The 27,191-nt window shown below is 58.6% G+C and overlaps 2 protein-coding genes across 12 annotated transcripts in view; both read left to right on the forward strand.

Annotated features, from left to right (window-relative positions):
• Positions 1 to 6,502, forward strand: part of MPHOSPH9 (M-phase phosphoprotein 9) — a 41,521-nt gene extending 35,019 nt beyond the window's left edge. For 2 of the 5 annotated variants that reach the window (XM_053669813.1, XM_053669814.1), the window contains exons 21-24: positions 1,017 to 1,120; positions 1,739 to 1,962; positions 2,258 to 2,326; positions 5,359 to 6,502. In XM_053669813.1, the coding sequence (XP_053525788.1) occupies positions 1,017 to 1,120; positions 1,739 to 1,962; positions 2,258 to 2,326; positions 5,359 to 5,460 (499 nt within the window). In that variant the 3' untranslated portion in view covers positions 5,461 to 6,502. The other 3 variants (XM_053669815.1, XM_053669816.1, XM_053669817.1) reach the window with 3 other exon arrangements.
• Positions 6,503 to 9,582: 3,080 nt separating this feature from the next.
• Positions 9,583 to 27,191, forward strand: part of PITPNM2 (phosphatidylinositol transfer protein membrane associated 2) — a 106,281-nt gene continuing 88,672 nt past the window's right edge. For 3 of the 7 annotated variants that reach the window (XM_053669802.1, XM_053669810.1, XM_053669806.1), the window contains exon 1: positions 9,970 to 10,144. The gene's annotated coding sequence lies outside the window, so the exon portion shown is untranslated. Of the gene's footprint in view, positions 9,605 to 9,969; positions 10,145 to 27,191 lie in introns of those variants that run through there. The other 4 variants (XM_053669803.1, XM_053669809.1, XM_053669811.1 and 1 more) reach the window with 4 other exon arrangements.

The raw sequence follows: 27,191 nt of genomic DNA on the forward strand, positions 1-27,191 counted from the left end.
AATCTTTGTTTTTCTGAAGAGGTTTCTGGTATGGGACGTTTCCGAGCCATTCGTGTAAGACCGTGACAGGCGGGCCTAGTGTGGCCTGTGCTGCACGTCAGGTGCAAGACCGTGACAGGCGGGCCTAGTGTGGCCTGTGCTGCACATCAGGTGCACCTCGGCTCCTGAGAGACGGGTCCTCCCCGATGCGGGGTCCGCAGTGTGAGCCTGGGGCCAGGGCGGGGGGACGACCCCCGACTCTGGCCGGCCCAGCCGCATGGGTCTGAAGAAATGCCTCCAGCTCAGTGGGCCTCAGCTTCCTCTCCTGTAAAACGAACGGGACAAGAGGACCTGCCCTGCTGACTCCTTAGGTGGTTGTGAAGTTTAAACGAGATATCACGTGGGCGAACGCCGAATGTCTCCGGTGCAGAGCTATGCTTTAATATTAGAAAACACACACCAGCCCTGGCTGGTGTGGCTCAGTGGGCTGGGCGCTGGAACCGCAAACTGAAAGGTTGCAGGTTTGATTCTCGGTCAAGGCACATCCCTGGGCTGTGGGCCAGGTCCCTGGTTGGGGGTGCGTGGCAGGCGACCGATCAGCGTTTCTCTCCCTTTCTTCCTCCCTCCCTTCCTCCATCTCAAAAAATAAATTTAAAAGAAAAGAAAACAGCCCTGGCTGGCGTAGCTCAGTGGATTGAGCGTGGGCCTGCGAATCAGAGAATCGCCGTTCGATTCCAAGTGGGGGCACATGCCTGGGTTGCAGGCCAGTTCCCAGTAGGGGATGCAGGAGAGGCAACCACACATTGATGTTTCTCTCCCTCTCTCCTTCCCTTCCCCTCTAAGGATAAATAAATAAATAAAAATCTTCAAAAGAAAACATACACTAAATTTCAGTTTTTAGAAAATTATGTGACCGGCTTTCTTTTTAAAAAGCTGTGTCCATGTGTGAGTTGCCCAGATGCCAGCTCATCTTTCTAGCAGTGATAGGAAAGATCAGTGGTCGGTTTTTCTCACGAGTAACTTGCTTCATTCACTAGATTTGATGTACTTTTGGATGATTTAGATTCTGTTCCTGCATCCGCACCGCCGCGCAGCGCCTCGAGAAGACAGCTCCGGTTTCTCCCTCTAGCTGACGTGGAAGGTAGCATGTCCTCGGCAGCGGCGGGGTTGGGTTTGAGCCGTTCCTTTCGTGGGTTTCCGGTCTCCTCTCAAGGTTCTACATGTTGTAATACCTGTACTTGCTGTTTTGGTCCCCAGGGGCCTCTAGAAATAAGCATCCCCGTGCTCACGCCGTGTCCCTGTCGTGACCCTCTGTGAGGGTCGGGACCTGCGGGCGGCAACAGGGAACCTTTGTGTTTTGTGACCAGGCCATGCTGCTCACTTTTTCTCTTTGTGTTCTCTGATTTTCACACTCAGGCTTTGGGCAATTTTTTTTTTTTAAGTTTGAAATAAAGTTTTTTTTTTAAAGTTTGAAATAAAGTTGTAAGATGCTGAAATGAAATCATGTGGGTAGACCCCTGAAAATGTTGACTCTTCAGTGTTGGTGTGAATGTTCTGTTGAGTTTTCAAACTTTTTTTTGCCCTAAGTTTATGACAAGTTCACTGAAGTTGATAGAAAGTCTCTCCGATTCCGTGCCTCTCTCCACTGTGTGGCCGGCCCTGTGGCAGCTGTGACCTCAGAGTGGAGTTAACTTGTTTGGGATGTACAGGAGCCGTCAGGAAACCCAATAAGGAATAAGAGAAATTTCTTTTCTGACAGAAAAAGAACATTCAGAAAAAGCCGGCGACACCCTTGCTCACCGTGACTGCTCCCCGGAGCCGGTGCCGGACGCTGCGCAGGCCGCCGCAGGGAGGGCAGCCTGCGGGAAGGGCGAGCCCAGCAGCTGCGTGGCGCACGCCCCGGACTTCGAGTACACTGCAAAAATCAGGACCCTGGCGGAAACGGAGCGGTTTTTTGATGAACTTACAAAAGAAAAAGACCAGGTAAAAATAACAAAAAAATCAAACTTTTTTTCTGAACTTCACACTTGTGCCTAAGGAACAGGGAGAAGGGAGTGAGTGAGTGAGTCACGCCCGCCCAGGAAGCGGCTGTGAATCTCACGCCAGAGTGGCCGTGAGCCCGAGCCATCCTGGCTGGTTGTGCCAGAGCGGTTCATGCGGAGACGGGGCGGAGGGGACCACGGGGGCTGAAGGCTTCGCCCCCGTTCTGTCGTACGCCTCCCTGCCTGCCAGCGGGCGGGCTCCTCCCTCTTCACTGGAACTGTTTTTGTGTTGACAGATCGAGGCGGCCCTGAGTCGCATGCCTTCCGCTGGAGGACGAGTCACTTTGCAGACGAGGTTAAACCAGGTGAAGTGTCTCAGCTTGAACCTCCCTCCTCCGGAGGCCCAGTCGGTGCCCCGGTGCCCTGAGTCGGTTTTCTGAAACTGCGCTGAAGCAGCCGGTCAGGACCGTGCATCCCCGTAGGACGTGTTTGCTGATCATAGCATGTTTCATACCTGCACGCTAGCTTCCAGGAATAAAAGCCGACTGTACCTTTAATTTTAAGAAAAGGTGTTTGTGCCGTTATGTTTTTGAGAAAGGAACTTGGGAGCAAATGGCTTAGCCTTAAAGAGGGACAGTGTGACTCCAGACTGAGCAGGAGAGGGGGCAGAAATGGCCTGTGGATCTTTCTTTTAGCCGCTTTTCAGAGAGCATTTAAATGCGGGAAGCCTTGGGACATGTTAATTCTGTTCTTTTTGTAACATTTTAAACATCACAGCGACTGTATGTCTCTCATGTAACTGCATGCTCAGGCTTCTCAGTGCCATAGCTTCAGGAGAGTTCGTTTCCAGAATGATCTGTGATACCAGAAGGAGGGAAAGACACAAAACGAGAGAGGTCTTTTTCTAGGGCCTTCAGTCCTAACTTCTCTTTTTTCGTGACTACCTTTTATTGTTTTGCTTTTCTGAAAGTTTTTATTCAATAATTTGTGGGACTCTACACATGAAACCCTTAAAAGAGTTTACTGGGAAAGCAGAAGGAAGAAATTGTTGATACTCTGATTCTAAATCTGTCTGAAACGTTTGTTTAATATATTTTTATAGGACGATCATAAACTTTAAAATAAGACTTGCAGGGCCCTTGTTGGTGTTCATGTGCATCCGCTACAGCTCGTTCAGTCCCGGAAGGAGGCAGAAAGCTGGCGGCGAAAAGGGGCCGAGGACGCTTACCCATGATTCATAAGTGAGACCGTTTAGCTGGGCAAAAAAAATGAAACATACGCAGCCTCAGCAGTGAGTGCAAGAACAATGCACATTTAAACAAAAGCATCAACGGTGGCAGGCGAGCTTTTACCAGCAGCACCTGGATGGGGGAGGCACGTCCCCGCGCCCTGCAGGTGGACGCTGCACGCGGCCGGGGCTCTGGGGCGCAGCCCGACAGCCCTGCACGTGCTGAGAATCCACAGACGCCTGCACGGAGCCGTGCTCAGGACTGCCCACTGCAGCCTCGTCTGTGACACAGGAAACCAGAAGCCCCCGAGTCTCTACGCAAGTTTCGTGGCTAAAAATGGCACCTCTGATGGACTGTTGCACTTAATTGAAAACAATGCTATAGGAAGATACTTTTTTTTTCTTAAGATTTTATTTACGTATTTTAAGAGAGAGGGGGCAGGGAGGGAGAAGGAAAGGGAGAGAAGCATCATTGGGTTGCTTCTCACACGCCTCCAACCGGGGACCTGGCCTGAGACCCAGGCCTGTGCCCCGACCAGCGGTCAGGGAGCGAACCCGTGAGCTTTCTGTCTACAGGACAGTGCCCGGCCCACTGAGCCGCATCAGCCAGGGCAAGTATTTCATAGCCAGAGTTCAGTTGAAAACTGTTTTGAAGTAGAGAGTTAGATTCTGTTTTGATTTTTCTTCTTAAAAATGGTAAGCATATCTGCAGGAAAAAAGGAAAGAAGAGCAGTAGCTACTTTTTGATCATTTTTCTGCTAAATTCTCTAAGGAACATGTAGCCCTTTTAAAAATATATATATATATATTTTATTTATTTATTTTTAGAGAGAGGGGAAGGGAAGGAGAAAGAGTGGGAGAGAAACATCAACGTATGGCTGCCTCTCATGTGTCCCCTGCTGGGGACCTGGCCTGCAACCCAGGCCTGTGCCCTGACTGGGAATCAAACCGTGACCCTTTGCTTCACAGGCCCATGCTCAGTCCACTGAGCTACACCAGCCAGGGCAAGCCCTTTTATATTTAAATTATTAGAAAAAATTAAGTTTTATTTCAGGATACCATTGGAGTTAATACTGAATAAAGTATCTAAAATGATAAACACATGAGGGGATCCAGAAAACCCTGGAATGTGTTCATAGAGATTGTGAGTGTGTATTCGTACACGTGTCAGTTTCAGCCGCCTTCCGCGTCCCCACCATCCGCGTCCCCTCCGTCCATGCAGCGCCCCTGTCGGGACAGTTTCTCCACTGCGCACAGCCCTGTTCAGACGCGTCCACGTTGACACCTTGTGGTGCTGCTGCCGTTGTGGTTCATCGCTTCCGCGTCAGCCAAACCTTTCCTTCTGAGGACTCTTTCCTCCAGGAGTCTCGCTGGGGCGAGCTGAGCGAATGGGGAGGGCGGGCCCCGGGAGTCATGCCGTTTCTGGTCGAAACTGCCGAACACTCAAGGTGCGCGCGTAAATCGTCCACCGTGAAGTGGAAGATCGTGCTGAAAGAATCTTCAAAAAAATTCGCTGCGGCCGAACACAACGATGGCTCAGTGGCGCGGTGATGCAGACGGGCTCCTGGAGCACCCTGCGGGGGAGGCCTGGGCTGCAAGGGCCCGCCCCCAGAAGATAACGCCGGGGATTTGGGGGTGGCCCCTCATATATAGTCCAGGTGCTGTGTATGTGAAACCACGGTCATTAGGTTGACTCTTGAAACCTCTGTTCCTGGGAAAAGCCTCCTCCAGAGGTTGTCGTCCTCTTTGGCTTGGGTGTTTTTGTCAGAAGAAAGCCCTCTGGTGTGTGTGTGCACTCGGGGCTCTGGTCAGACATGCCTGCTGCTTCGGCAACGGCCTTGCTGTGCCTTCTCAGCCCCACCGTGCTTTCTCAGCCCCGCGCAGTCAGAGCTCCCGCTGTGGGCCGTGCTGCGGGCAGAAATTTCCGCATTCTCGACGTGCTGAGGACGTCCCAAGTGCCCAAGTTCTCCAGAGTGAACTTGAAGAGCTGACTCACATTGATCAGTTTAAAAGGAATAACATGCAGATGGTTTGTGTAAAATGCACAGTGTTCGATTTCTGTGTTTATATTGTCCTTTTGCTAAAAGAGAGGCCAGCTTGGTGGTGATTCTGGCACTGGTGACCTTGACATAGAATCCTAATGCAGTTGTTCCCATTATTTCTGCCTAGGAGGCCCTGGAAGACCGTCTGGAGAGGGTCAACCGCGAACTGGGCTCCGTCCGCATGACACTGAAGAAGTTCCGCGTCCTGCGCACGTCCGCACACCCCTGAGGCCGGCGCCGCTGGGTTCTGTTTTGTTTGCACTAACACACAATTATGCACTAGGAAAAGGCAGACTCTTCTGCACTGTTCACAGGCCTTCAAACTCTAGTTTCACAATCATGCTCCTCTTTACGCTGCTGTTTTATACTACAAACAGCCACATATTTTCAAGATATTTTTGTTACTCTCAGGAATCTCTTGAATATTTTACTATTTAAAAAGTATTATTTTTAAATAGTATGTGTCTCCAGTTTATATGAAGAATAAGGAAATGTGATCAGGGAGGCAGCTTGTCTGTAAACAGAGTGTTACCCTTTTACAATGAACTTTGCACACCAATTTTGTAAAATTTGTTCCACATTGTGAATATGATTCTTTTTAAAAAATAAAGGCTTCAGAACAGCTTCTGCAATGTAGATAGTACGTGCCGAATGAGAAGAACCTTCGAGCACACCCTGGATTCTAGTTTTGAGCTTTTTAAAAATGATAATGCAGTTCCCGTGTGAACCGTGTGTCGCAGAGTGAACCGTGGACAACGGTGATGGCGATATTGAAATGAGGGGACACTGGGAAGCTTTGAAAACTGCATGGATAACTAACTCATTTCCTTTCCCCTAAACCTTATTATTTGTAAGGAGGAAAAATGAGAGAGGTAATTTTCTCATTTCATTACACCCAGTGCTTTTCAGGGGCAGTGGAGCGGGGAGGCCACAGTTTTCTGCCCGCCTCTCCAAACGGCACCGGGCCCCGAGTCGCCGCGTGCTCGCGTGCTCGCCAGTGGGTGGCTAGAGCCTCGATGACATGGCCGTCCCCCAGGAGGCTGTGAGAGGAGCCCAGTCCCCTCGGCACCAGTCCCCACGAAGACATCTGACCCCTTTCCACCGCCCCATCCTTGCCAAAAAGGAAAACTCCCGTAGTGGGTGCCAGGAGGACACTGGGTGAGGACGTACGCATGTGTGGAAGGGACTGCAGTGCAACAAGTCAGCGCCCCCCCGCTGCGGGGTGGGGGTCCCCCGAGCAGGGACACCATGTTGTCTACGCACCCACTCCTGCCGCCAGGTCCAGATGGCGGCTTCTCGGACCTGCTCGTCCGCAGAGTCCAGCGCCTTCACCGTGGGCGCTTTCCCGGTCCCCCAGTTGTAGGGACCTCGAGCACAGCCTGTCTGGAGCGCTGGTTGGGGGTCGCCGGCCCTGGTGACCCTCACTGCAGGGTGTGGCTCTGTGTGACCGCAGCAGGCACCCCAGGACTTGGTAGGCTGCTTCCTTGTTCCTCCCTGTTACTGTGAAGCCTACTACACTCGTTAGGAGAAAGAAATGGCTGTTTCAGAAAGATGATCATTTTAACTTGTCAAGGAGCTGTCTCCTTAGTCTATTTAGCTTATTATTCCAGGAACGGTGTTAAGCCCCATCAAAGCATCTCTGCCTCTCTTAGGAAACGTATGCTTTCGTTTCTGAAGTGTGTAATAGACTGAAAGTTATCAATCACTTTTTTCTTTGTGAAGAGGGAAACCAAAGAAAATCTGCCATCTTTCCCTTCAGTGATGTTGAACTTGACAAACACTTTGCTTCAGAGCCATTCTACCTGAAGCAGGCAAGGCGGTGACCTTAAAAAGCAGCCACTGTCCCAGGGAGATAAACTATTTTTGTCCCAGGCCCGGGCCGAGCCGCACTTTAAAACCCTAAGTGCAGTGCCTTTTTCAATGTGAGCAGTTAACTCTCCTTACTCCTGCTTGTCCCCTTTCCCCTTACAAGCCCGCCACAGTGGGAGGATGTCCTTCAGGAGCCCCGAGTTACAGCCTAAAACAAAGGCTCCCCTACTGCGCAGGGCTGGGCAGCAGGGGACAGGCCAGCCTGGCAGGCCCGGTCCGGCCGGGCCCACACCTGCCTTGCTCAGCCGTGAGTGACAGCGGGGAGCTCCCATTCAGGGAGGCTTATGTGAAGTGTCCGGTGCTCAACTGCTCAGTAAACAGCACATCTCAGCCTCCTGAGTTAAATCGGCTTTGGAAGTAACTCTCCGGTACTTTTCAAAACAGAAAAGTAGATTGTCTCCTAAACAATGGACTTCAGAAACGCTCTGGATGGGTGGGCAACTCCATTAGTGGTCTGAGATGCTCTCTCCACCCCTTTGCCAAAAAAGTAAGCTTCCTTCGAGTTTACATAAGCTGCCTCTCTGTGTCAGTTGTTTGTTTTTTAAAAATGACTAATAAAAATGTGATAACTGTTGAGTGTAAGGTCAAAGAAGGCACTTGATCTTTGGTGATTTCAGGCCTATTTGATGTAAGTACAGGGTGTTCTCTTGAAAAATATTGCCAATGTGAAGAAGATCGTCATCCTCCAAGTATTCCGTGACTCCATGGCTCGAGGTGACATCTGGGAGTTGGGGCCGCGCCAGGGAAGTGCCCCTACCAGGCATCGGGTGGACGCACTTACAATTTGTTTTTATAGTTTGGAACCAGCCAAAACATGTTCCCCCTTTTAACTTAGAAAAGCCAGGTGCCTTGCTGAGTGTTGTTGGGATTCTGAACTCTGCACTAATACACAGGTAGGAAGATTGGACATTTTCTTTATTTTCAAAAGCAGTGTCCACTGAACTGTAACGTGTAACGTGCTGAGAGCCCAAAAAGCTTTAAAACGCCGCCCCCGCCCAGAGCTCCACAGGGGTCGGCGGTAAGGCGCACCCCCTCCCGAATGAGCAGCGGCGTAGGGCTGCGAGATTCGTAGGGTCCCACGGAACCCATGACGTTGCACAGGCGCCAGGCCGTGACTTCCTGCCCTTCCTGGACTGGTGCGGCGGTTTAGTAACATGTGAAAGGACACCTGTGTTCTTTGGACCCGTGTCACTAAGCTTTTCCCTTTGGGTGTGTGAGTTTACATTATTTTCATGGACCCTCTCAAATACGAGGAACCAAGCCATAAGTCTGCACCTGCTGGCCCCGACCCACGGAGGACTCCAGAGGCGGGTCTGCCGGCCTCACAGTTTCACTGTGACAGCGAGGAGTCCTGTGGAAGACGTGCAGGGCTGAAGTGGGCAGACAGCGCCAGCGCTCGCTGCAGTGGTTAAATCCCACCAGGCCTTGGTGCAGTGAAACTGTAAGCCCCCTGAGGGCAGGGCCAGCTCTTCATTCTTGCAAACAGGCACTCAATAAATTAAAAACAAAAACCAACTGTCTTGTGATATCAGTGTATCGATTCACACTGGTTAAGCTGGGCTTAATGGGTTAAATTCTCTGGGTTAAGTAGGGAGCCCTCCCTGGGCCAAGAGCTACAAAGATGCTCTGGGGGGGAGGGGGGTGCGCTCTGGGGCAGGGGGCCTGGCTGGAGAGCTGCATGTGTGCTCTGGGACAGATCCAGTGGGTCTTAGGGCCCCTCTTGGCCCCTGGTGGCCGGGGGAGTGCAGCGGAGGGGTAGTATGTGGCGGGACACCTTCCCCCGTCTCTCTGATCACCATCACACCGAGTCTGTGGCCCAGCTGTGGCCTGGGGCCTTTTCCTGGACCAGGCAGCTCCAGTCCTGTCACCAAGCAGATGAAGAGCCTTTGGCAGGTCTGCCCCGCCCGGGCTTCACTGGAACCCCTCCTGGCCTGCTGGCCTGCCCTTACCCCTGCCGTCTCCGCCACGCGTGGTGGTACTTAGCGACACGTAAAGTGCTACTGGGTTTAGCTGTGCCCGGGCTGAATAATGCCACTGCTTCAGCGCTTGGCCACCAAGTGCGTTCTGGCTCAGCCTCCATACTCCTCTGCCTTCTTTCACGTTCCACCCAGTGCCCTCCTGGTCGCCTAGCTTTCCAGTTGGAGAATCCGACCGGGACGGAGACTGAAGACGACGCCGTTTCTGATCCTCGCCCGGACCCTTCCTGAGCGCGGGGACTGAGCCCGGCGCTCACCCTCCGGCCTCGGGGACCCGCGCTGCTCTTGGGCCCAGCGCTCGCCGGCGGCGCGTCTCTGCGAGCCCGGGGTCTAGGGCTGCAGCCTCGCGCGCGCGCCGCGGCGCCCGTACCGCGTGCGGTCTCGGGCAGTTAGTTCCCCCGGATTTGTGGTCGCGCTCCTGTGAAACTCCATTTTTTTTTTTAAAGCTACGTGAGAGTGACAACTCCCGCGGGTCTGCTGCTCCCGAGGGCACTTGGCGAGTCCCCGACAGACTCGAAGGAGAAAGAGGTCTGGGTCCTGCGCTCCGAGGCGTCCCCGCGCGGCGGCGAGCCCCGGCCCCAGGGAACGGGCGGCCCAGGGAGCGGGGACGCGGGCAGTGGCCGGCTCGGCCAGCGCGGGAGCCCACGCGGCCCGGTCCTTCCGGCGGAGGCGGCCCTCGCCCGGCCCCGCCGCCGCTCCCCGCGCCGCCTCACGGAGGCGCAGCGCCGCCGCCGGGTGAGGGAATGCGCGGCGGGCCGGGCGCGCTCGGGCAGCAGCGGCCGCTGGGGCGCGCGAGGAGCGGCGGCCGCGCGTAGAGCTGTCCAGCCGCCCGCCGCGAGCGCGCAGACCCCGGCCGCCGCACGTGCGCCCGCCGCCCGCCCCCGCCGACGGCCCGGAGCATGCCCGCCGCGGCCCGGCCGCTCGCGCGGGGCCGGCTGGCGGCGGCGGGGGCGCGCGGAGCCGCGGGGTGCAGGCGGCCGGGCGGGGGCCGCGGGGCCGGCGCCTCCCCCGGCGGCGTGAGCGGCCCAGAGCGGCCGGAGAGGACGGAGCGGCGGCCGCGCGGAGCGGGTGAGTGTCTCCGCGGCCGGGCCGGAAGGCGGCGCGTCCCCGGGCGGGCGAGGAGCCCCGAGGGCCGGGCTCCGCGGGGAGAGGCCCGGGCCCGGCCGACCCGCGCGGGGAGGGTGTGGCGGGCGCGCGGGGACCCGGGGCTCCGGACATCGCCCCGAGCCTGGCTCCGGGTGTCGCCGGCCCTCCGGACTCGGGCCCCAGAGGCTCGCGTTCGTATTTCCGTCGGTTCTAACTGGAGTGTAGAGGGCTCCCCTCCCCCAGTGACAGGGGTCGCGGCGGCCGAGGGCCAGGTGTGTGTGCCGTGCGGGGCCTGCCCCGGGGGCGGGGGCGGCAAAGCCTCTGTGGGGCGTCCGCCACTGGCCCCCTCCAGCCGGACTTCCGTCCAGCCCGGATGGCGGCCGGGTGGGTGTCGGGGGTCGAGCATGGGTGTGGCCCTCAGAGTGGGGCCTGGACTTAGGAGCGGTGCCCGGTGTCTCCCTGGGCCAGAGGGAAATGTGGCCCATCTCCACCCAGAGAGCCCCTTTCCTGTCGTGACCCGCGGTGCCCGGGCCGAGAGGCGCAGCCTCCTCCGCCCCCGCCCCTCCTCTCGGGGTCCGGCTCTGAGGTGATTTGCGGGAGGAGAACATCAGTGTCTCCCTCCGCGGAAGGTGCGCTGATCCCTCCACGAAACCCCAAATGGCTGTCCTACGTAAACACAGTGGCTTGCTACAGAAATGTCATTTCCAGGCAACTTCTCCAGCTCCGTTCCCTTCTAACGGGCTTGCTGTGGTCCCTGCACAGAAATTCTGGGTTCCTCACCCTGCGCCCCTGTCCCTCCCTCTGAACTCGCAGGCCTTCCCCCTCTTCCCACCCCTGGAGTCTTCAGAAACCTCATTTGGGCGTCTTTCTTGGCCCCTACCAGCTCTTTCCACCCCACTGAGGAGTCACTGGAGCTGGTAAGACAGGCCCCCATTTTGGGGGAAGGTGGTCTCATGGGAATCTCCCCACAGCCCGAGCCCCCGGTTCCACCGGTCTCAGTCCTGACTTCCCACCGCAGATGAGTCCTTATTTTATAGTGACTTTGGTGTGCGCTGGACTGTGAGCTCCGGAGGACCGGTGTTTCATTGGCCCCTGGTCCCCCCCCCCCCCGGCCAGCGCCCTGTGCCTGGTCAGCGTGTGGGTGCTGTAGAAGCGCCTCCCCGGCTTGCCCCCCACCCTGGGACCCCGGCACATCTGGCTGCCGGGCTGTCGGTCGCTGTTAGATCACCCTGGTAAGAGACTGTGTGCAGTGCCTGGAAGCTTCCCAGCTGAGGAAGCTTCCCTTTGCAGAGGGAGGCCCAGTGAGTTGGGCAGGGCTGTCGTTCCGGCGGGGAGTGACTTGCCAAAGGACCGGGGACAGCACAGGCTCCGCTGTCCTGGGTGGTGCGTGTGGAGGGCGCCTCCCCGCACTGGCCGTCCGCACCCGGTCTGCCGGGGAGGCCGAGGAGAGGCCGGCCTCAGGAGTCCAGGTTCCGGGCCTGGCTGTTCCTAACGTAACGTCTCTACAAGCCTGAGTCAGTCAGTCACTCCACCCGCCTCGGGCTCCCGGCCCTGCCGGTCCCTCCCCATCTGGGCCCCACCCCTTTCCCTTATCAGCTCTTCCCTGACCCTCCCAGGTAGGGTCCATCCCTCCACCTCCCTGCCCCCCATCACTTTCCAAGTGGAATGGCAGGTATCTGTTTACAGGGCCCCCCACCAGACTGTTGCTGGGGGGCGTGCTGAATCTCATTTCTCTGTGTCCCTGTGCCTGGCCCACGGAGGGCGCCCAGAAAAGTGTTCTTGGGTGCGTGGGGGGAGCCACCCCGAGCTGGCGGCCGGTGCACTGCCCCTGGGGAGACCCGGCCTTCCTTCCTCCCGGCCTGGAGGCCGGTTTCCACAGCACGCAGATGGTCGTCCGACCATCCCGTCCGGCGGGGCCCTTTTAACTTGGAAACCAAGAGGAGCCAGTTATGGAGAATATGCAGTTATTTGTAGATACAGATTAGAAGAGGAGACTTCTGGTGCTTCAAGATTATGCTGTTTCCTGGGTTTTCTTTTTTCTTTTTATTGATTCTAGAGGTGAGGGGGGGAAGAGAGGGAGGAAGAGAAACATTGATGTGAGAGAAACATCCATCAGTTGCCTCCCTTACCTGCCCCAACAGGGGACCAGATCCTCAACCCAGGCCTGTGCCCTGACTGGGAATCGAACCGGTGACCTTTTGTTTTGCTGGATGATGCCCAACCCACCAAGCCACTGGTCTGGACTTGAGATCGTGCTTTGCTGCTTTTGGGAGAGAAGCTGGGGCCGTGTGTCCTGGTCAGCAAGGACGGCCACCTCACTCCCACTTCCTCAGCCAGGGCAGGAGAGAGGGGTGGCCAGTGCCAATGAGCAGCCACAGGCTTGCCCGCCACCTCTCAGCCTTGCTTCCCCGAGGTCGGTCCCTTTGCAGAAAACTGCTTCTCAGGGTCCCCAAGCCCCGGGCACGCCGCCGCTAAGTGGCCTTTGCACGGCTTCCTCGTGGTGGGTCCGTCGATGTGTATCAGGCATTTACGGGGCTCCTGGGGGTGTCATCGGAGAGAGCCGGCCCTTGTCTGGTCAGCCCCCAAACCAGGGGCCTCGGGCCCCTCTGCTCAAGGATTCTTAGAGTCTCGTGTGAACAGTTTCTTTTGGAATCTGGGGGGGACTGGATTGTTTCTTCCTCTGAGAAAAACACATGTCCTGTCTGTGCCCCCTGCATGCGCAGCGCTTGGCCTGTCCCCTGGGTCCCAGAGACAGAAGTGAGGCCCAGAGGCAGGGGCACCGGTTTTCCCAAAGGCCGTCTGGGTTCGTGTCCACACCCCCCCCCCCACGCTCTTGTCCAATTGCTTGGCCACCACCTGTCCCCGGCTGGCAGGACTCTTGGCATGCAGTACGGCATCCCCTCGCCCTTGGGTCAGCCTGCCTGTTTCTGCTTTACTGCCTACGAGGGTGCATATGGTTATGTGTAAACCTGCCTGTCTGTGTTCCGTGTTAGGCATCACTAACGGTGTGTGGAGAACTGGACAGATACGTGAGTTGAATACAATGAGTGACATTGCAGGCCAGCTCACGGTGTGGTCGGGGAGATGGGCCCCTCCCCGTGCCCCACCCCCAAGAAAAGCTGTGTGTGCAAGCTAAGTGTTGCTCAAACAGGAGGAGGAGTTCAGAAGAGGAGACGCCCTTTCTGGGAAAGGCAATCAGGGTTGACTTCCTGGAAGAGGTGGGATTTAAAGAGGCCTCGAAGGATGGGTGGAGTTTTGATCACCATAGCACCTGTACAGGGTGTAACAGTTAGAGTCTAAAATCTGTGTTTATGGCAAAGGCCCTATCAAAACAGGTGTTTTGGTGTGAAAGGAGAGAAATGGCCTGGGGGTAAAGTGGGGAGCTTGGTGAAGCCTTTTCTAACTGCTCTGCAGGCCTGATGGAGGGCGGGACACCCTGGAACTGGGAGGGCATCACCCTGTTGAGGATGAGGTGGATGAGCAGGTGAGGCCGGCAGGAGACAAGGGACTCGCCCAACACCTGTCCTTAGCCCAGAACCCGGGTCCCCAGTGACCAGCTCAGGCCGACGAATGGGCAGCAGCCCTGGGCTTTGGGGTCCTGACTTCCTCACACCCAGCCTGGCAAACACCATGACAAACCCCTGCAGACCCTTCAGGGCCAGAGGCAGAAAGAGCATGTCCGTGAGGAGAGCCGACATTGGCTTACGTCGCTCCTGTGCACAGCGGCCCTTGCGGGAAGACGGGAAGACAATTAACCACCAGGCCGGTTCCCGTAAAGGGCATATCAAAAGGCAGCCATGCGGCCTTGGAGAAGAGCGTTCGGGAGGCGGCTTCTCGCCCCCTCCTTGCTGGGCCCGTGCACCCTCCCCTGAGCTTCCCCTCAGCACCCGCCCTGAACTTGCCCAGCTGTGGGAAGGGGTCGGGTTGGGGTGCAGGGGACAGGCAGAGAGCTCCCCAAGCAGCAGCAGGTGGGGCGCAGGGGCCTGGAGCCCGAGCCCTGTCTCAGAGCCAGGCAGGAGCCCACGGTCCCCTGGAGCAGGAGGCCTCCAAGCATAACTTGTCCTGGGGCCACAGTCTGGCCTAGTCTCGGGCTTCACAGCAGCTCTGCACTTCGACGTGACTGTGGAGCCCCCCGCCCCGCCCCTGCTCCTGGGGGAAATCCCAGGGGGGGGGTTCCCTCGAGCCTCCCCAACGCGTTCGTCAACCGAGCACAACATAAGCTTGTTTTACGCCTTTCTGTTTAAAGACACCGTACTTAATAGATATTGTTGACTCATTGACATTGAACTTGGCCAACAGCGCCACCACTCACGCCTGGACAAAGCTCATCTAACACGCCGGCTCTCTCCCCGAGGCGCAGCCTGCACTCAGGGACGCTAGACAGCGCTGGGGCCCATTTTCAGCAGCGACACAGCCCGCGGGAAAGCGCAGAAGCGTGAAAATCACAGCGCGGAACAGACCACAATAGGGACCTTTGTTCTGCCTCAGCTGGGAGCAAGCACGGAGGGTGACTCAGGAATCCTGCCACTCCGCACGAGTCCACAAAGGACGTGAAAAGCCCCGGGCGTGTTGATTTTGGGGTGCTGAGTAATTTTAATTCCTAAAGAAGGAATCTGAGTAATGAGGGCGGGCTCTGTGCAGAGTGCTTCCCCGAGGGCTGGTGTGTGCGGCGCGCCCACCCAGCATTCCTGGGGGCCGCCGGCGTCGTAGGGGAAAGGAGAGGGGCTGGGGAGGTTGTGCAACTTGCTGGAGCGGAGACAGGTAGCTGGGGCCCAGCCAGGACCTCCCCCCCCCCCCGGCCGTGGATTCCTGGTGTGGCTCTAACTCCTGAGCTCCCACCTGCCTGCCTGCGGGTGGGTAGATTCTTTCCTCCTCAAGTCTCCCTGGGTGCAGAGAGCTCGCCTGCCACCCTGGTCATCCTGCCTGCCCCTCAGGGGGTCTCTGGCAGCCTCTAGAACAGGGACCCTCACTGGTGTCGGCACTGGGTGTGGGAAAGCTGGGGCTGCAAATTCTTGTGATTGCTCCGTCGTAGGTCTTCCTATGACCTCCCTGGGAGGGAGAGAGGGCGTGGTCTCCCTCCCTGGGCCACGGGGGCCGGAGGTGCCCTCGTTCTTGCACGAGGAGGGCCGGCAGCCCCCACGTGGGCCCCGTTCACAGCACTGGTCCTAGGAAGGAGGCATTTCAGGCCCCCCTGGGGGGCCTCGAATCCTGGCCGTCCGACTCGCAGTGTGCCCTGTGTGCTTGTGGAGAGTCGGCAGGGCTATAATGCAGGTTACTGCTCCTTCTTCTCTCCCAGGTTGGTGCCCTGGGCCAGGTACTTCTCGGCTGAGGGTGGAATGTTCTCTTCTGGCAGCTGGGGGGCTTCCCCGCTCCGCTCCCTGGCTCTCTGGAGGGTCTGGCGGACGCCCGGGCTGTACAGCGGAGCAGGGCGGGAGCTCTTCCCTGTTACTGCCCCGGAGGGACCACAGAGGGATCCGGCCCCAGGGAGGGCCCACCTGGTGCCAGTGTCCCAGGTGAGGCCAGTGGAGGGAGGGCCCACTGGGTGGGTGCTGCCTCCCGCCCCCAACCCCCACCCGCCACTGTCCCTACAGTCCCTTTAAAAGCCATCTGAGAAGGGGGCGGCTAGGGACGGGGTGTGTCTCGGAGGAATAGGTGGCCATTGCCATTCTCAACAGGGCAGGTCTGGAAAGCGGTGGAGGCCGGTGTCTCGAGGCGGCCACTCCCGTCTGCCCTGCTGGAGGCCCGGTCACTGCTTTTCTTGGCACTTCGTAAGCGCTGGCTTTCACTTGCGGGTTTTGTTTTTTTTTTTCGTAAGAGGGAGAAAAACCAAACGTTTTCTGCAGTTACAATTTTCCCGTCTTGGGCAATCACGATGGGGAAAAAGCATTGAAGTCCTCTGAACGCCCCACACACGTGAGGTTCCCTGAGCAGGGCCAGCCAGGCCCGGGGGCTGGCCACGGTCTGAGGGAACTGGTCATTTCCTGCTTATTGGGGGTTTGCTTGCATCTGACCAGCCCCACGTTGGTGGTGGCCGAGCCATCTGGGGGTGGGGTTCAGCTGCGGCCCTCAGTTCTGAACCACTGGCTTAAAGGGGTTTGTTTGACGTGTGCAAGGACCCAGCACTGAGCCACGGTCACTAACCAAGCCCCCCCTCACGCCGGAGCGCTCTCACTGGCCCTGCCGGCCATCAGACATGTGTCACCAGAGACCTCATTTGTCCCTTGGTGTGTGACCTGTGACAGTGGAACTAAGCCGGCTGCGGCAGGGGCTGATTCAGCGGGTCTGTATTCACCCGGCTGGAGAGGAGTTCATTGATTTAGCCTCGGGCCAGCACGGCCTGTGCGTCCGCCCCTGGAGCTGCGGGGCTGGCGTCCAGATGTGGGCGTTGGTGGGCCGCTGGGCAGCCAGCCGGGAGCAGAGTGCCACTTCTTGTGGTTCCCAGCCCCGGGTGACTCACCGCAGCATTGCGGGCCCGAGTGACTGCTCCCAGCACAGCCTGTCCTGTGCTCCCAGGGTGCCAAGGTCGACAGCCCGATGACACCCACTTTTCACTTCTGTTATTCCGTCCCCCCTGCCCGTCCCCGGTCCTGAGGATCGTTCCGTCTGACTTTCCAGTGGGGGGAAGAAAAAGGAATTCAGACTCTTCCGAGGAGACAAGCCGGAAGGAGCCTTGGAAAAAACCAAGTCCAAGGGCATGACCTTTCCATGGAGAGGAATGGCTTTCCATTCCCCAGGACACTGGGAATCCCCGGCTGGGCACAGAGAGGCCACGGCAATGAACCAGAGGCTGGCTTGCAAAATCTGGGTGTCCCGGTGGCCCAGGAGCTGCAGGACTGGTGTTTGGGGGGTGTCCAGGGGCATCCAACCTCTGGGTGTTTCTGGGCCACACACTGAATACATTACACGTAATCACAAAAAAGTCTCACGTGTTAAGTAAATGTATGATCTTGTGTTCGGCCGCACTCATCGCCGTCCTGGGCTTCATGTGGCCTGCAGGCCGCAGGTTGGACACGCCTGGTAGACCAATGTCACCTAACCGGTGACCGTGATTATGGACTTTTCCGGCTGCTGAGGTCCCTGCTCAAGGAGAAGGAAGCAGTTGACTTCCTGGGTCACCCCACCGGGGCCCTGGTCTGGCCCAGCTGCCCATGTGGCTTATTTGTCTTTCAGTTGCGGGGGCCCAGCAAGGTGGCCTGGTGACTGTTCAGGGTGGGTGACACTGGTTGCAGGTGCAGAGGTGGAAGCGTCTTTCTTGTTCACCCACCGTTTCGTGTGACACCCTCAGGGCACACGGTGCTTCGATGGACACACCCATTTTGCAGGTGGGGAGGCTGAGGCTCGGAGGTCACGCTCTGGGCCCTGGTGTTCCCCCCACTGTTGTTTCAAGCACAGGGCTGCTGCCTCTCAGTGAGGTCGTGACTTGGGCTGCTGGTTGTGACTCGACCTGACTGACCCAGATGCTCAGGTTCAAGGTCATGCTCTGTGGTGTCTGGTAGGCGGCCCGCGCTGGGGTGTGTTTTTTGAAAAACACCAGTTTTGCTGGTCCAGTTCAGTCTGAACAGCGCCCATGACTTTTCGGTTTAGGGTTTTGTTGTTGTCGTTGTTTCTCTTGTCTTTTTTTCCCCCTTTTTCCCCCGAAGAGAGAACAGAACCGTGTGTGTGCCTCTGCTCTTTGGAGTGCTGGGGGCGCCACCCGCTCAGGGGCCTCCTGTGCGCTCCTAGTTCCCCGGACTCCGTGCTGGCGAGTCACAGGTGCTGTGCTTGCTGAAAATGGAAGGCAAGACCCCCCTCCAGCAGGGAGACTCGGACTCACTTCGCCTGGACCGCAGCCCGCGGGCTCCCACGGTGGCCCGTGTGAGCGTTTGAGGCCAGGCCCCGATGCTCTTGTAGCGACCAGCAGCCACACCCGGGGGGTTGGGATCAGAGACCGGGTGTGGGACTTGCTTCTGCTGCGTGTCTTTGAGGTTCCAGGGGCCAGGCGGGAGATTTTCGAAAAGGGGCACAGTTCAGAACTTGTCTGCCCAGGTGCCCGCCTCGGGCCTTCAGCTTGGTCTGTGAGTCCCGCTCTCCCGGCCCCCTTTCTCCCCATTTCTGTCTCTTCTTTCTCAGTCTCTGGCTCTGGAGAGAAGGAGCAAGGACCCAAGCAGCCTTGTTGGGAGCAGGGCAGGAAACCGCTTTCTCTCCCCCGCCCCCATTGGTCCCAGGCCTCCTCTGAGCTGGGAGAGCTGAAGGATTAGCAGGTGCAGGGCGGCCGTGTGGGGGCCCCTGGCTTGGAGCAGGGCCCCTTCAGCCAGAGTTACGGGGTCTTCTTTCCCAGCCCCCCTGAGGCGTGTGTCCACAGCGATTGATTTGGGTCGGAGCTCCAGACCAGACACATCCCTGGAGCTCCTTCCACTTGGACAGTTGTCACCTGGCACCCGGGGCCAGGCAGTGCAGGAGGCCTCACCTGGCTCTGCACTTGGAGGAGGAGCTTAATGAAGCCTCCAGTAGAAGGACCCTGGGGGGAGGGAATCCAGCCCACCGGTCTCCCTGGCCAGTTTTTCTTGCTTTCACTAACCAGAGTCCTAACCAGGAGGGCCCTCCGCCTCTGGCTACGCTCAGGCCTCGGAGGCGCCTGGTGTGGGATTGGGCAGGAGGGCGGGTGGCCGCGGCCCGGGCAGAGGCGGAGGAGGGCCGGGGACACCAGGCTGCCTGCCTTGCCTTTTTTCAAATCCCAGTGACATTAGACCGGAACCATTTTTAAGGCTAGAATTCAGTGTCATTGGGCACATTCACAATGCTGTGAATTCCAGTCTAATTCCAGAACGTTCTCCTCTCCCCGAACGGACCCCACGCCCACGAGCCCCCGGCGGCCAGCAGTCTGTGGGGTCTCCCCGCCTCTGTGGACGGGCCGCAGTGGGCGGTCCACACGTCTGGAACACGGGGCCTCGGCGTCTGGCTCCCTGCACTTGCTGGGCTGTTCCCCAGGTGCACCAGTGGCGGCACCTTACTGCTGCCTGTGTGGCCAAACACGCGCACGGCCCCACGCGGTGTGACACTGACCGTCTTCAGCCACGCGGTCGGTCCGGCGGCTGTCGGGCGGCTGTCACACCACCATCCTCTCGCTCCGGAACTTGCTCATCACCTGCACCACGGCTCCGTCCCCGTTAAACACAACCGCCCCCGGCGCCTGCCAGTCCACCTCGGACCCTCTGGGTCCCTCCGCCAAGAGGAGTCGCGCAGCACCTGCCTGTCTCACTCGGCCTCCACTTCGTCCTCACTGGATAGCAGCCCACAGTCCGTCACACACGGTGTGTGTCGTTTGTTACACACCTGTTTACCCACCACCTGCCGGTGGGCGTTGGGGTTGTCTCCAGGCCGGCCAGGGGTTGCTTCCAGACCAGGGGACAACGGAAGACAAGTGGGCTGAGAGGGCCCGGGGCCCAGCACGTGAGGCGACCGACTGTCGGAGGGGGCTGTGGCTCTGCGCCCTCTGTGCTTCCTTTCCGAGTCTGCCCAGTGCGGGCAGTGCTGCTCCCTCCCTGGGGCACTGGGGGGGGGCGCGGGGGGGAGGCGCAGAGGCTGTGGCAACTGTGGGCCCCCCCACTCCACACAGCGGAACCGCTGCCTCTGGCTCAGGGACGGCCTGAGTCTCCATCCCTCCCAGGGGTGAGGGGTGAGCATCAGGGGTGCCTGGCCTCCACCGGTCTGGGGCTCACTCCCCTGTGACTTCCACTTGCCAGAAGGTTCCCTCTCTCTCAGGGTTCAGAGCCAGTTCTAGGAGGAGGGGGCAGCTGTGTGTCCTGTGCACTCCCCCCAGCCCCCCTGTGGCCGGCGAGCACTTGCTGACTCCCAGCCCGTAGTAGTAGGGTGGGGGTGGCACCCTTGGTGCTGCGGGAGATCGGGCGGGGGGGGGGGGGGGGGGAGCGGCAGCCTCCCGCCTGCTGAGTCCGAGCAGGAAGTCAGCCTGTAATTCGAGGAGTCACACTTGCTTCATTAGGCTAATTACCTCGGGATGTGTAGCAACTCTGAGAGCTGACTTAGGAAATGGGTTCTGAGGGTGTGGCCTCGCGCTGAGAAGGCTGCTGGAGGTCTCCCTGCCACCGAGGGAGGGGCTTAACTAGTAACTCAGGGCGGGGGGACAGGCCTCGAGTTCACGCATTGTGCTTCATGTGCCAAATTTTTAAAAAAGATTTTATTTATTTGTTTTTAGAGAGGGGTGGGTAGGGAGAAAGACAGGGAGGGAAACATCCATCTGTGGTTGCCTCTTGCACACCCCCAACTGGGGACCTGGCCCGCAACCCAGGCACATGCCCTGACTGGGAATTGAACCACTGACCCTCAGGCCTGAATACAGGCCTGCTGTATTCAGTGGATACAGCAGGCCTGTGCTGTATCCACTGAACCACGCCGGCCAGGGCCCTGTGTGAATTTTGAGGCCGTTTAAAATGAGCCGTAATGTAGTCCCTGAGTCGTACTGGGAACGTAAGTCATGGTCCCCACTGGATTACTCAGAAGGTGTGCCGAGGCCGAGGGCAGGTGTGCGGAGGGTCCTGCAGACGGGGAGTGAGGGGCGTCCCGCACGGGTAAAGTGCTGGCTCACTCGGGGTGCGCTCAGTGGGCACGCAGTGGGCCTGTGGCAGCGGTGGCCTTCCGTGGGCACAGGCTACCCCCCAACAAACCAGGATGCACCGGGCAGCTGAGTGACTAGCTCTTAGGGCCCTTCCTCCCCCTCCCCCTGCATCAAGCCCATTTTACAGATGAGAAAACTGAGGCCCAGAGGCAGGGAGTGACTTCCCCCAGATCCCTGTGGCCCCGTGGCTTCAAGTCATGGCCACCTGGCTCCGGAGCTGCAGGAGACCCTGTGGTTTTAGACAGTTTCCCCAGCCAGGGACCCGTGTGGGCGCTCACGAGGCTTCTGGGAGCCCACTTGAGAATCTGAGTGTGATGTAAAACTTTTCTGAGTGTGGGAACTTGTCCCCGGGCTCACCTGGAGCAGGGACACTCCCCATTTTCAAGGCTGACTCGGAGCCTCGTGGGGGACCTCCCCCGGGCAGTACTGTCCGTGCCTGCGGCCCCGGCGCCCTAGGCTGGCTGGCAGGCACTCACCCCCAGGTCACCGTGTGCCCAGGCCCCCTCTGGAGACAGTCTCCGCCAAGTCTCCGGGGGAGCGCAGATGGCGGTTCACGGGCGTTACCGGTGTCCCGGGTACGTTGCCACCTTTCTCCTGGCGCAAGGGCCTTCCTTTGCTGTTGGGGCCACCGAGCCTCTCGGAGCCCCGAGCAGCTGGAGTGGAACAGACGGGGTTTCAGGAGGCAGGGGTTTTATTTTTAGCCGCTCAGCCTCTGTGATTCCGTCACTATGGAGATACCAGCCCGGGGGCTGCCAGGCTCCGAGCCTTTCTGCGGGCGAGGGGAGGGGGTCCTGCTTCTTTCCTGGGAGTGGTTCCCAGGCGGCCGGGGCTTCCCGTCGGGGCGGTGGCTGCACCTCCCTGGCCTCCCTTCCTTCCCTCACCCAACAAGTTCGGGATGGTACCTCCTGCCCTGCCTGCGTCTCCGACTGTGGTGTCCGCTGATCTGGGCGGCCTCCGAGTCCACGGTGGGGTCCACGAGCCGGTGGTCATTCCAGCCCACGGTTGCCCCTCCTTCGCCCAGCTGCGTTTCGGCTTCTGCGTGTGAAGTTGGAGAAGGAGGTTTCCTGTCCCAGGAGTTTATGGAAACACACTCTCTGCCCCTGCCTGTGGGGGTTCACCGCCCCGCCCCCCCTGCAGGACGGGGCACGGGAGCTCCGTTTCCGTGGGGGAGGTGGCCCAGGCTCAGAGGGGTTACGGTGTTTGTCCAGGGGGCTCGGCCGTAGCCCCGGAGCCGGGATCGAGCTGAACCCCCGGGGTCTGCGGCGGCCAGCCTTCCCTCCACGGCGCCTGCCGTACAGAACGGGCACCCGGGGGGACGGACGCCAGGGTCGAGCCATCGCCTGTGGCACTTGTCTCCTCCCTCCCTCCCTCTGAAATCACTCTCAGCTCCCCCCCCCAAAGGAAAATGACAGCTCTTGGCGAGTGTGTGGAGAAATGGCAGCCCCTGCGCATCGATGGTGGGGATGTGAATGGGTGAAAGACGGAGTCGCCATGAATGGGCGATGAATGGGCGAGCGGCACGTGGCCTCTCTGTGTAGTGGAATATGACGCAGCCACGAAAAGGGAGGAGACTCCGGCACATGCTGCAGCGTGGGAGAACCTCGGAAACGTGCTGAGTGAAGGAAGCCAGACCCCAAGGGACAGTCTCGGATGATGCCACTCAGACGAGGGAGGGACCCAAAACAGGCAAACCCATGGGGACAGGAGCAGGATGGCACTTTCGGGGGCGGGGGGCTGGGGCGGGGCGCAGAGCTTCTACTGGGGGGATGAAAATGTTCTGGAAATAGTGGCGTAACATTGTAAATTTTCCTTTTTTTTAAAAGAGAGGGCAGGGGAGGGAGAAAGGGAGAGAAACATCCATGTGTGGTTGCCTCTTGCAGGCCCCCCCCACTGGGGACCTGGCCCGCAACCCAGGCAGGTGCCCTGACTGGGAATGGAACCGGCTACCCTTTGGGTCATAGGCTGGCCCTCAATCCACTGAGCCTCACTAACCAGGGCCACTGTGAATATTCTTAATACCACTTAAAAATGTTCAAAACAGTAAAAAGAAAACCCAAACAGCCAACCCTCAAGCTTGTCTTGGAACCAGTGGGTCTGGGGCCCCTGGGTGTGGCCTCTGCGTTCCCAGAGCACCTGGCTGCCCCCCAGGCTTTGGAAGAGGTGCCGCACCTGCGGGCCTGCCTGGGGCCACGCAGGCCCCCCGGTCCTGTTGCTCTTTTGGGGAGGGAGTTCCTGACCGTTAACGCTGGGGGTGGCAGCGAGCGAGTGACATCTGTCTCAGCAGAGCCCTGTGCACCTGCCATCGGGCCTGCCCTTTTAAGGTGCGTGCTTGCTTGCTGTCAGCGACTAGAAAGATAAACACCCTTTCAAAGAGCAGGTGCCAACTGCCTGGGCTCCCCGGCGTCCGCAGCTGCGAGGCGCGTGGGAGAGAGCTCCGCTGCGGCAGGTGCTGCGCCCGGGTTTGCGAGAGGACGCGGCGTGTGGCGGGGCCAAGGCCCACGCAGGCAGCACCGGCACCTGTTTGCTGTCGGAGCTCCTGTTTGCTCCCTGGGTCCCGAGGTTCAAAGGGTGTGTGTGTGTGTGTGTGTGTGTGTGTGAAGGTGCCCCGCATGGCGCCTGGTGTCTCCAGGGGCCTGTGAGGCGCTGAGACTTAACCTGTCTCTGGAGGTGCTGGGACCCAAGGTCCCCACCAGAGAGAGGTCCCAGGCTCCCCAAGTGTCCTGGAAGTGGGGACGGTGTGGGGAGGGGTGGCAGTGATGCGATTGCCAAACTGCTCCTCCACCTCACAGAGCTCTCTCCACTTTAAAAAAAAAACCACATTTATTTATTAACTTTTAGAGAGAGAGAGGAGCATCACCTTGTCCCACCCACCCGTGCATTCCTCGGTTGATTCTGGTATGTGCCCTGAGGGTCGAACCCGCAGCCCTGCTGCCTCGGACAGTGCTCTAGCCACCTGAGCTACCTGCCCAGGGTGGGCAGCTGCCTGTACTGGTTTCCCAGGGCCGTGTCTTGTTCGCTCACGGGCCAGGAGGCCAGGAGCCCAGATTCAGGGTGTGGGCCCGGTGGGCTCCTCCCTCGGGCTCTGAGGGGGACTGTTCTGTCCCAGCTTCTGGCGGTGGCCAGCCACCCTCGTCAGTCACTGTACACACATCCCCGCCACCCCTGCCTCTGCCTTCCCACGGCGGCCGAGCGCGGGTGCGGTTCGCTCTGTGTGCCCGCCCTCGCCCTGTCCGGACAGAAGCTCTTTGGTCCGTGTGTCTGTCTCTGCTCCCCCGGCAACAGGGCTCACGACTCCGGGTGTGGACCGGCCTCGAAAACATAAGCAGAGGATTAAATTCTCAGAGATCCGCTACGAGGGGGAAAGGCTTAGGCTCTTTCAACAGATGCCAGAGAAGCGTTTGATAAAGTCCAACATCCATGACTCTTAGGAACAGAGAGAAAGAGGGGCAGGCTCGGATTCCGCCTCAGTGATAAAGAGCATCTCCAACCAGCAGCGGCTGAATCCCGTTTTCCTAGCGAGGCAGCCCAGCAGTGTGTTGGGGGCGCCCAGAGGGCTGCGGGGATGGCACGTGAAGGGGTCCCGGGGCCACCAGCGTCCAGAAGACATGGCTGGAAGAGGTGGTCCCTCTAATGCCGGCTGCAGGGCAGTTCCACCCTCGCTTGTTAGGAGACAGGCCGGGTGGACTCAGGGCAGAGCTGGTGGGAAGGAGGGCGAGCGTGGATGGCTGGACGGGGAAGCAGCGCTCGCGTTGGACTCTCCAGGTCGATGCGCCGAACAGGAACGAGAAGTAATTCCGCAGACAGCGCAGCGGCCAAGCTCTCCCCTGTTTCCAGGTGACCGGCTGGCCATTGGGGTGGGAGGGGGCCCTCCTCACCCCCGTCTGCCTGGGGGTCCACACGCCAGTGGCCTTGTTTTCTGGTCGGAAAGAAGAGTGACACCCAGCAGGCTCAGGCGGCGCCGCGTCCCAGGCAGAGTGGGGACGGCGGTGTGACGTCCGCACGTCACCCCAGACGCCCCCGGGGTTGGGCCGGCTGTTTCTCGGGGCTGAGCCTCTCGTTAGCGTCTCTTTGCGGTGGTGCGACCCGGAGTCCGGAGACCTGGGTGCTGTGTCTGGTGGCAGCCTTCTGGCTGTCGGGTGTAGCCTGCGTCCCTCCCTCCCCGTCAGCCAGAATGTCCCACCCTGGGACCGAGGACGCCACCGCCTCGCAGGTCCGTCTGAGGAACCCCCGAGAGGGCCTTGGCCACATCCCCCCGACCCCGCAGCGGTTATCGCAAAGGCCAAGAGGCCGTCACTGAAAACCAAACTCGGGTCCTGGGTGACGGGTGCGACCTGAGAGACGGGCCCAGCGTGTTCTCTGCACCTGGGGTTTGTCCCAGGTCCCCACTCTGGCCACCGAGGCCACCGTGTTGCGTGGCAACAGGGTGCCGGTGAGAAGGACTGGGTATTGGAAGTGAGCCGTGAACTCCTGCTGGGAACCAGCCCACGGCCACCTCCCTGTCCCTGTCCCAGGGCAGTGCCAGCTGCGTCCAGGTTGGGGGAGCTCCTCACTGTTTCCCCCCAAATGCCCCAGTCTTTCCCGAAGGTGCTTCTTGCCTCTCGGTCAGCAAGCAGTGGGCGCCAGGAAGCATTCAGTCCTTCAGGGGTCACGACTCATTCACGCGAGGCTGGGGCTACCAGGTGCGGACCGAGTCCGCATGTCCCCTGCTGTCCGGCCGTCCTCGGAGGCCTTGGGAGGGGCGGCGGGGGCGTGTCTCTCAGACGTCCCTCATGCTGAGGCCACGGTCTCCGGTGATTCCCTTCCCTCTTTATTTCTGCTCCTTTTCTGTCCTCAGTGTGGCTTTGCTACTGTAGTATTGTTGTTATTTTTTGTCTTATTTTAACCGCAGTTGTCGGTGTGACTGCCCAAGGCGGCCCGTATACTTTTCCGAGGACTGACATCCTTGGGCTTTGTGACGGTTGCTGTCCTGGTGGGACCCCTGCTGAGTGGTCAGGGCTGCCTGCCTGCTGGTCTGGGGGTCCTGGGGGCAAGACCCGGGGGCCAGCCCGCTGCAGTTCCTGCTCCAGGCACACACTGGTCCCTGGAGAGTGGTGAGGTTTTTTTTATCTTTCTAATTCTTTGGGAATAGATAGTTAGTTCACAGAATTAAAAGGTAAACTATAACATGGGTCTTAGAAAAACTATATTTCAGAATTGTTTGGACCACCTAGTATTTTCTTTGCATTCTGCTGTTTCAGAACAAACATATAAATGTTGTGTTTTTAGAAACCTAAAATTGTTATTAGAATTTAAATTTTAAAAACTCTCGTTCAGTTAAACGTTTCCCCCCAACTGAACCGCCCCGTCCATAGTGAGCACCCTCCTTGAATGTTACTCTTTGGTCTGCAGGCTGGAGCTCAACCCCCTGAGCTACAGCAGTCAGGGCTCTTCCTCAAATATTGTTGGACGTGCCTCCTCCCACATCTCAGCGGTCAGCCCGGTTCCGCCTCCACTCAGCCTCTTCCTTCCCTGGCCTCTCAGTTTCCTCCGCTTCAGAGAACATGAATTCTTTTCACATGAATGCTTTTCCTCACTGTCCATTCCCCTGAGTCATTCACTCGCTCATTCTTTCATTTACTTAAGAAGAAATTGCACAGCACCCAAAAAGTGGCAGGTGGTACCACCCCAGGGATATGGGCAAGGCTGTACGGATCAATGAGATGCCTTCCTCCCTCGGTCTGTGGAGCAGACCACTGCCACAAAGTATCCACGTTGACACAGAAAACATTGTTTCCATCCGTTGCACCTGCCCGGCACTGAGAGGCAAGGCCGGGCAGGTGCAGGTGCACAGATAGCCCTTTGCACGGTTGCCTACAGGCTCCTCCCTACACCCACAGTGGCTGGTTTCTGTGTTGGTGTATTTCTTTCTTGAGATTCTTGGCACACATGAATATGTATCACTTAAAAAAAAAAAACCAAACCCTGCTGGTAGCTGCCTGCCTTGTGCACCTGCTTATTGGACTCAGCAGTCCGTAAATCCTGGAGGTGAGCCTCAGGTGGCCCCTTGAGATGGCCCAGGTCCCCTTTGGGGATGATGGCCTTGGCATTGGGCTGCCGCAAGCCCCGGCCTTTTATTAAACTGTCTCCCTTTGCAAAACTGGCGCTTTGGAGTTTGATAGCACAAAACTGGGAGCAGACGGTGCCGTGGAGAACATCGTGGCGCACACAGGTGCCCGTGGAAATATGCGCTCCTACCTGCAGGGTAATTTCCAGAGGGAGAAGGGCTCGGTCAAGGGCGTCCTTTGATTTCACCAGCTGTTGCTAAATGGCTCTCCATCGAGGTAGGGCCGATTTGCACTCCCACTTAGGACAGGAGTGAGAGGCGGCGGTTTTTAACCTCAAAACCCCAGGCAGGGAAGAGCTTTTAAGTCAAATGAA

The sequence above is a fragment of the Artibeus jamaicensis genome, unplaced genomic scaffold (assembly GCF_021234435.1).
Source record: "Artibeus jamaicensis isolate MK-2021 breed Jamaican fruit bat unplaced genomic scaffold, CSHL_Jam_final contig_525, whole genome shotgun sequence".
In the NCBI taxonomy this organism is placed as follows: domain Eukaryota; kingdom Metazoa; phylum Chordata; class Mammalia; order Chiroptera; family Phyllostomidae; genus Artibeus; species Artibeus jamaicensis.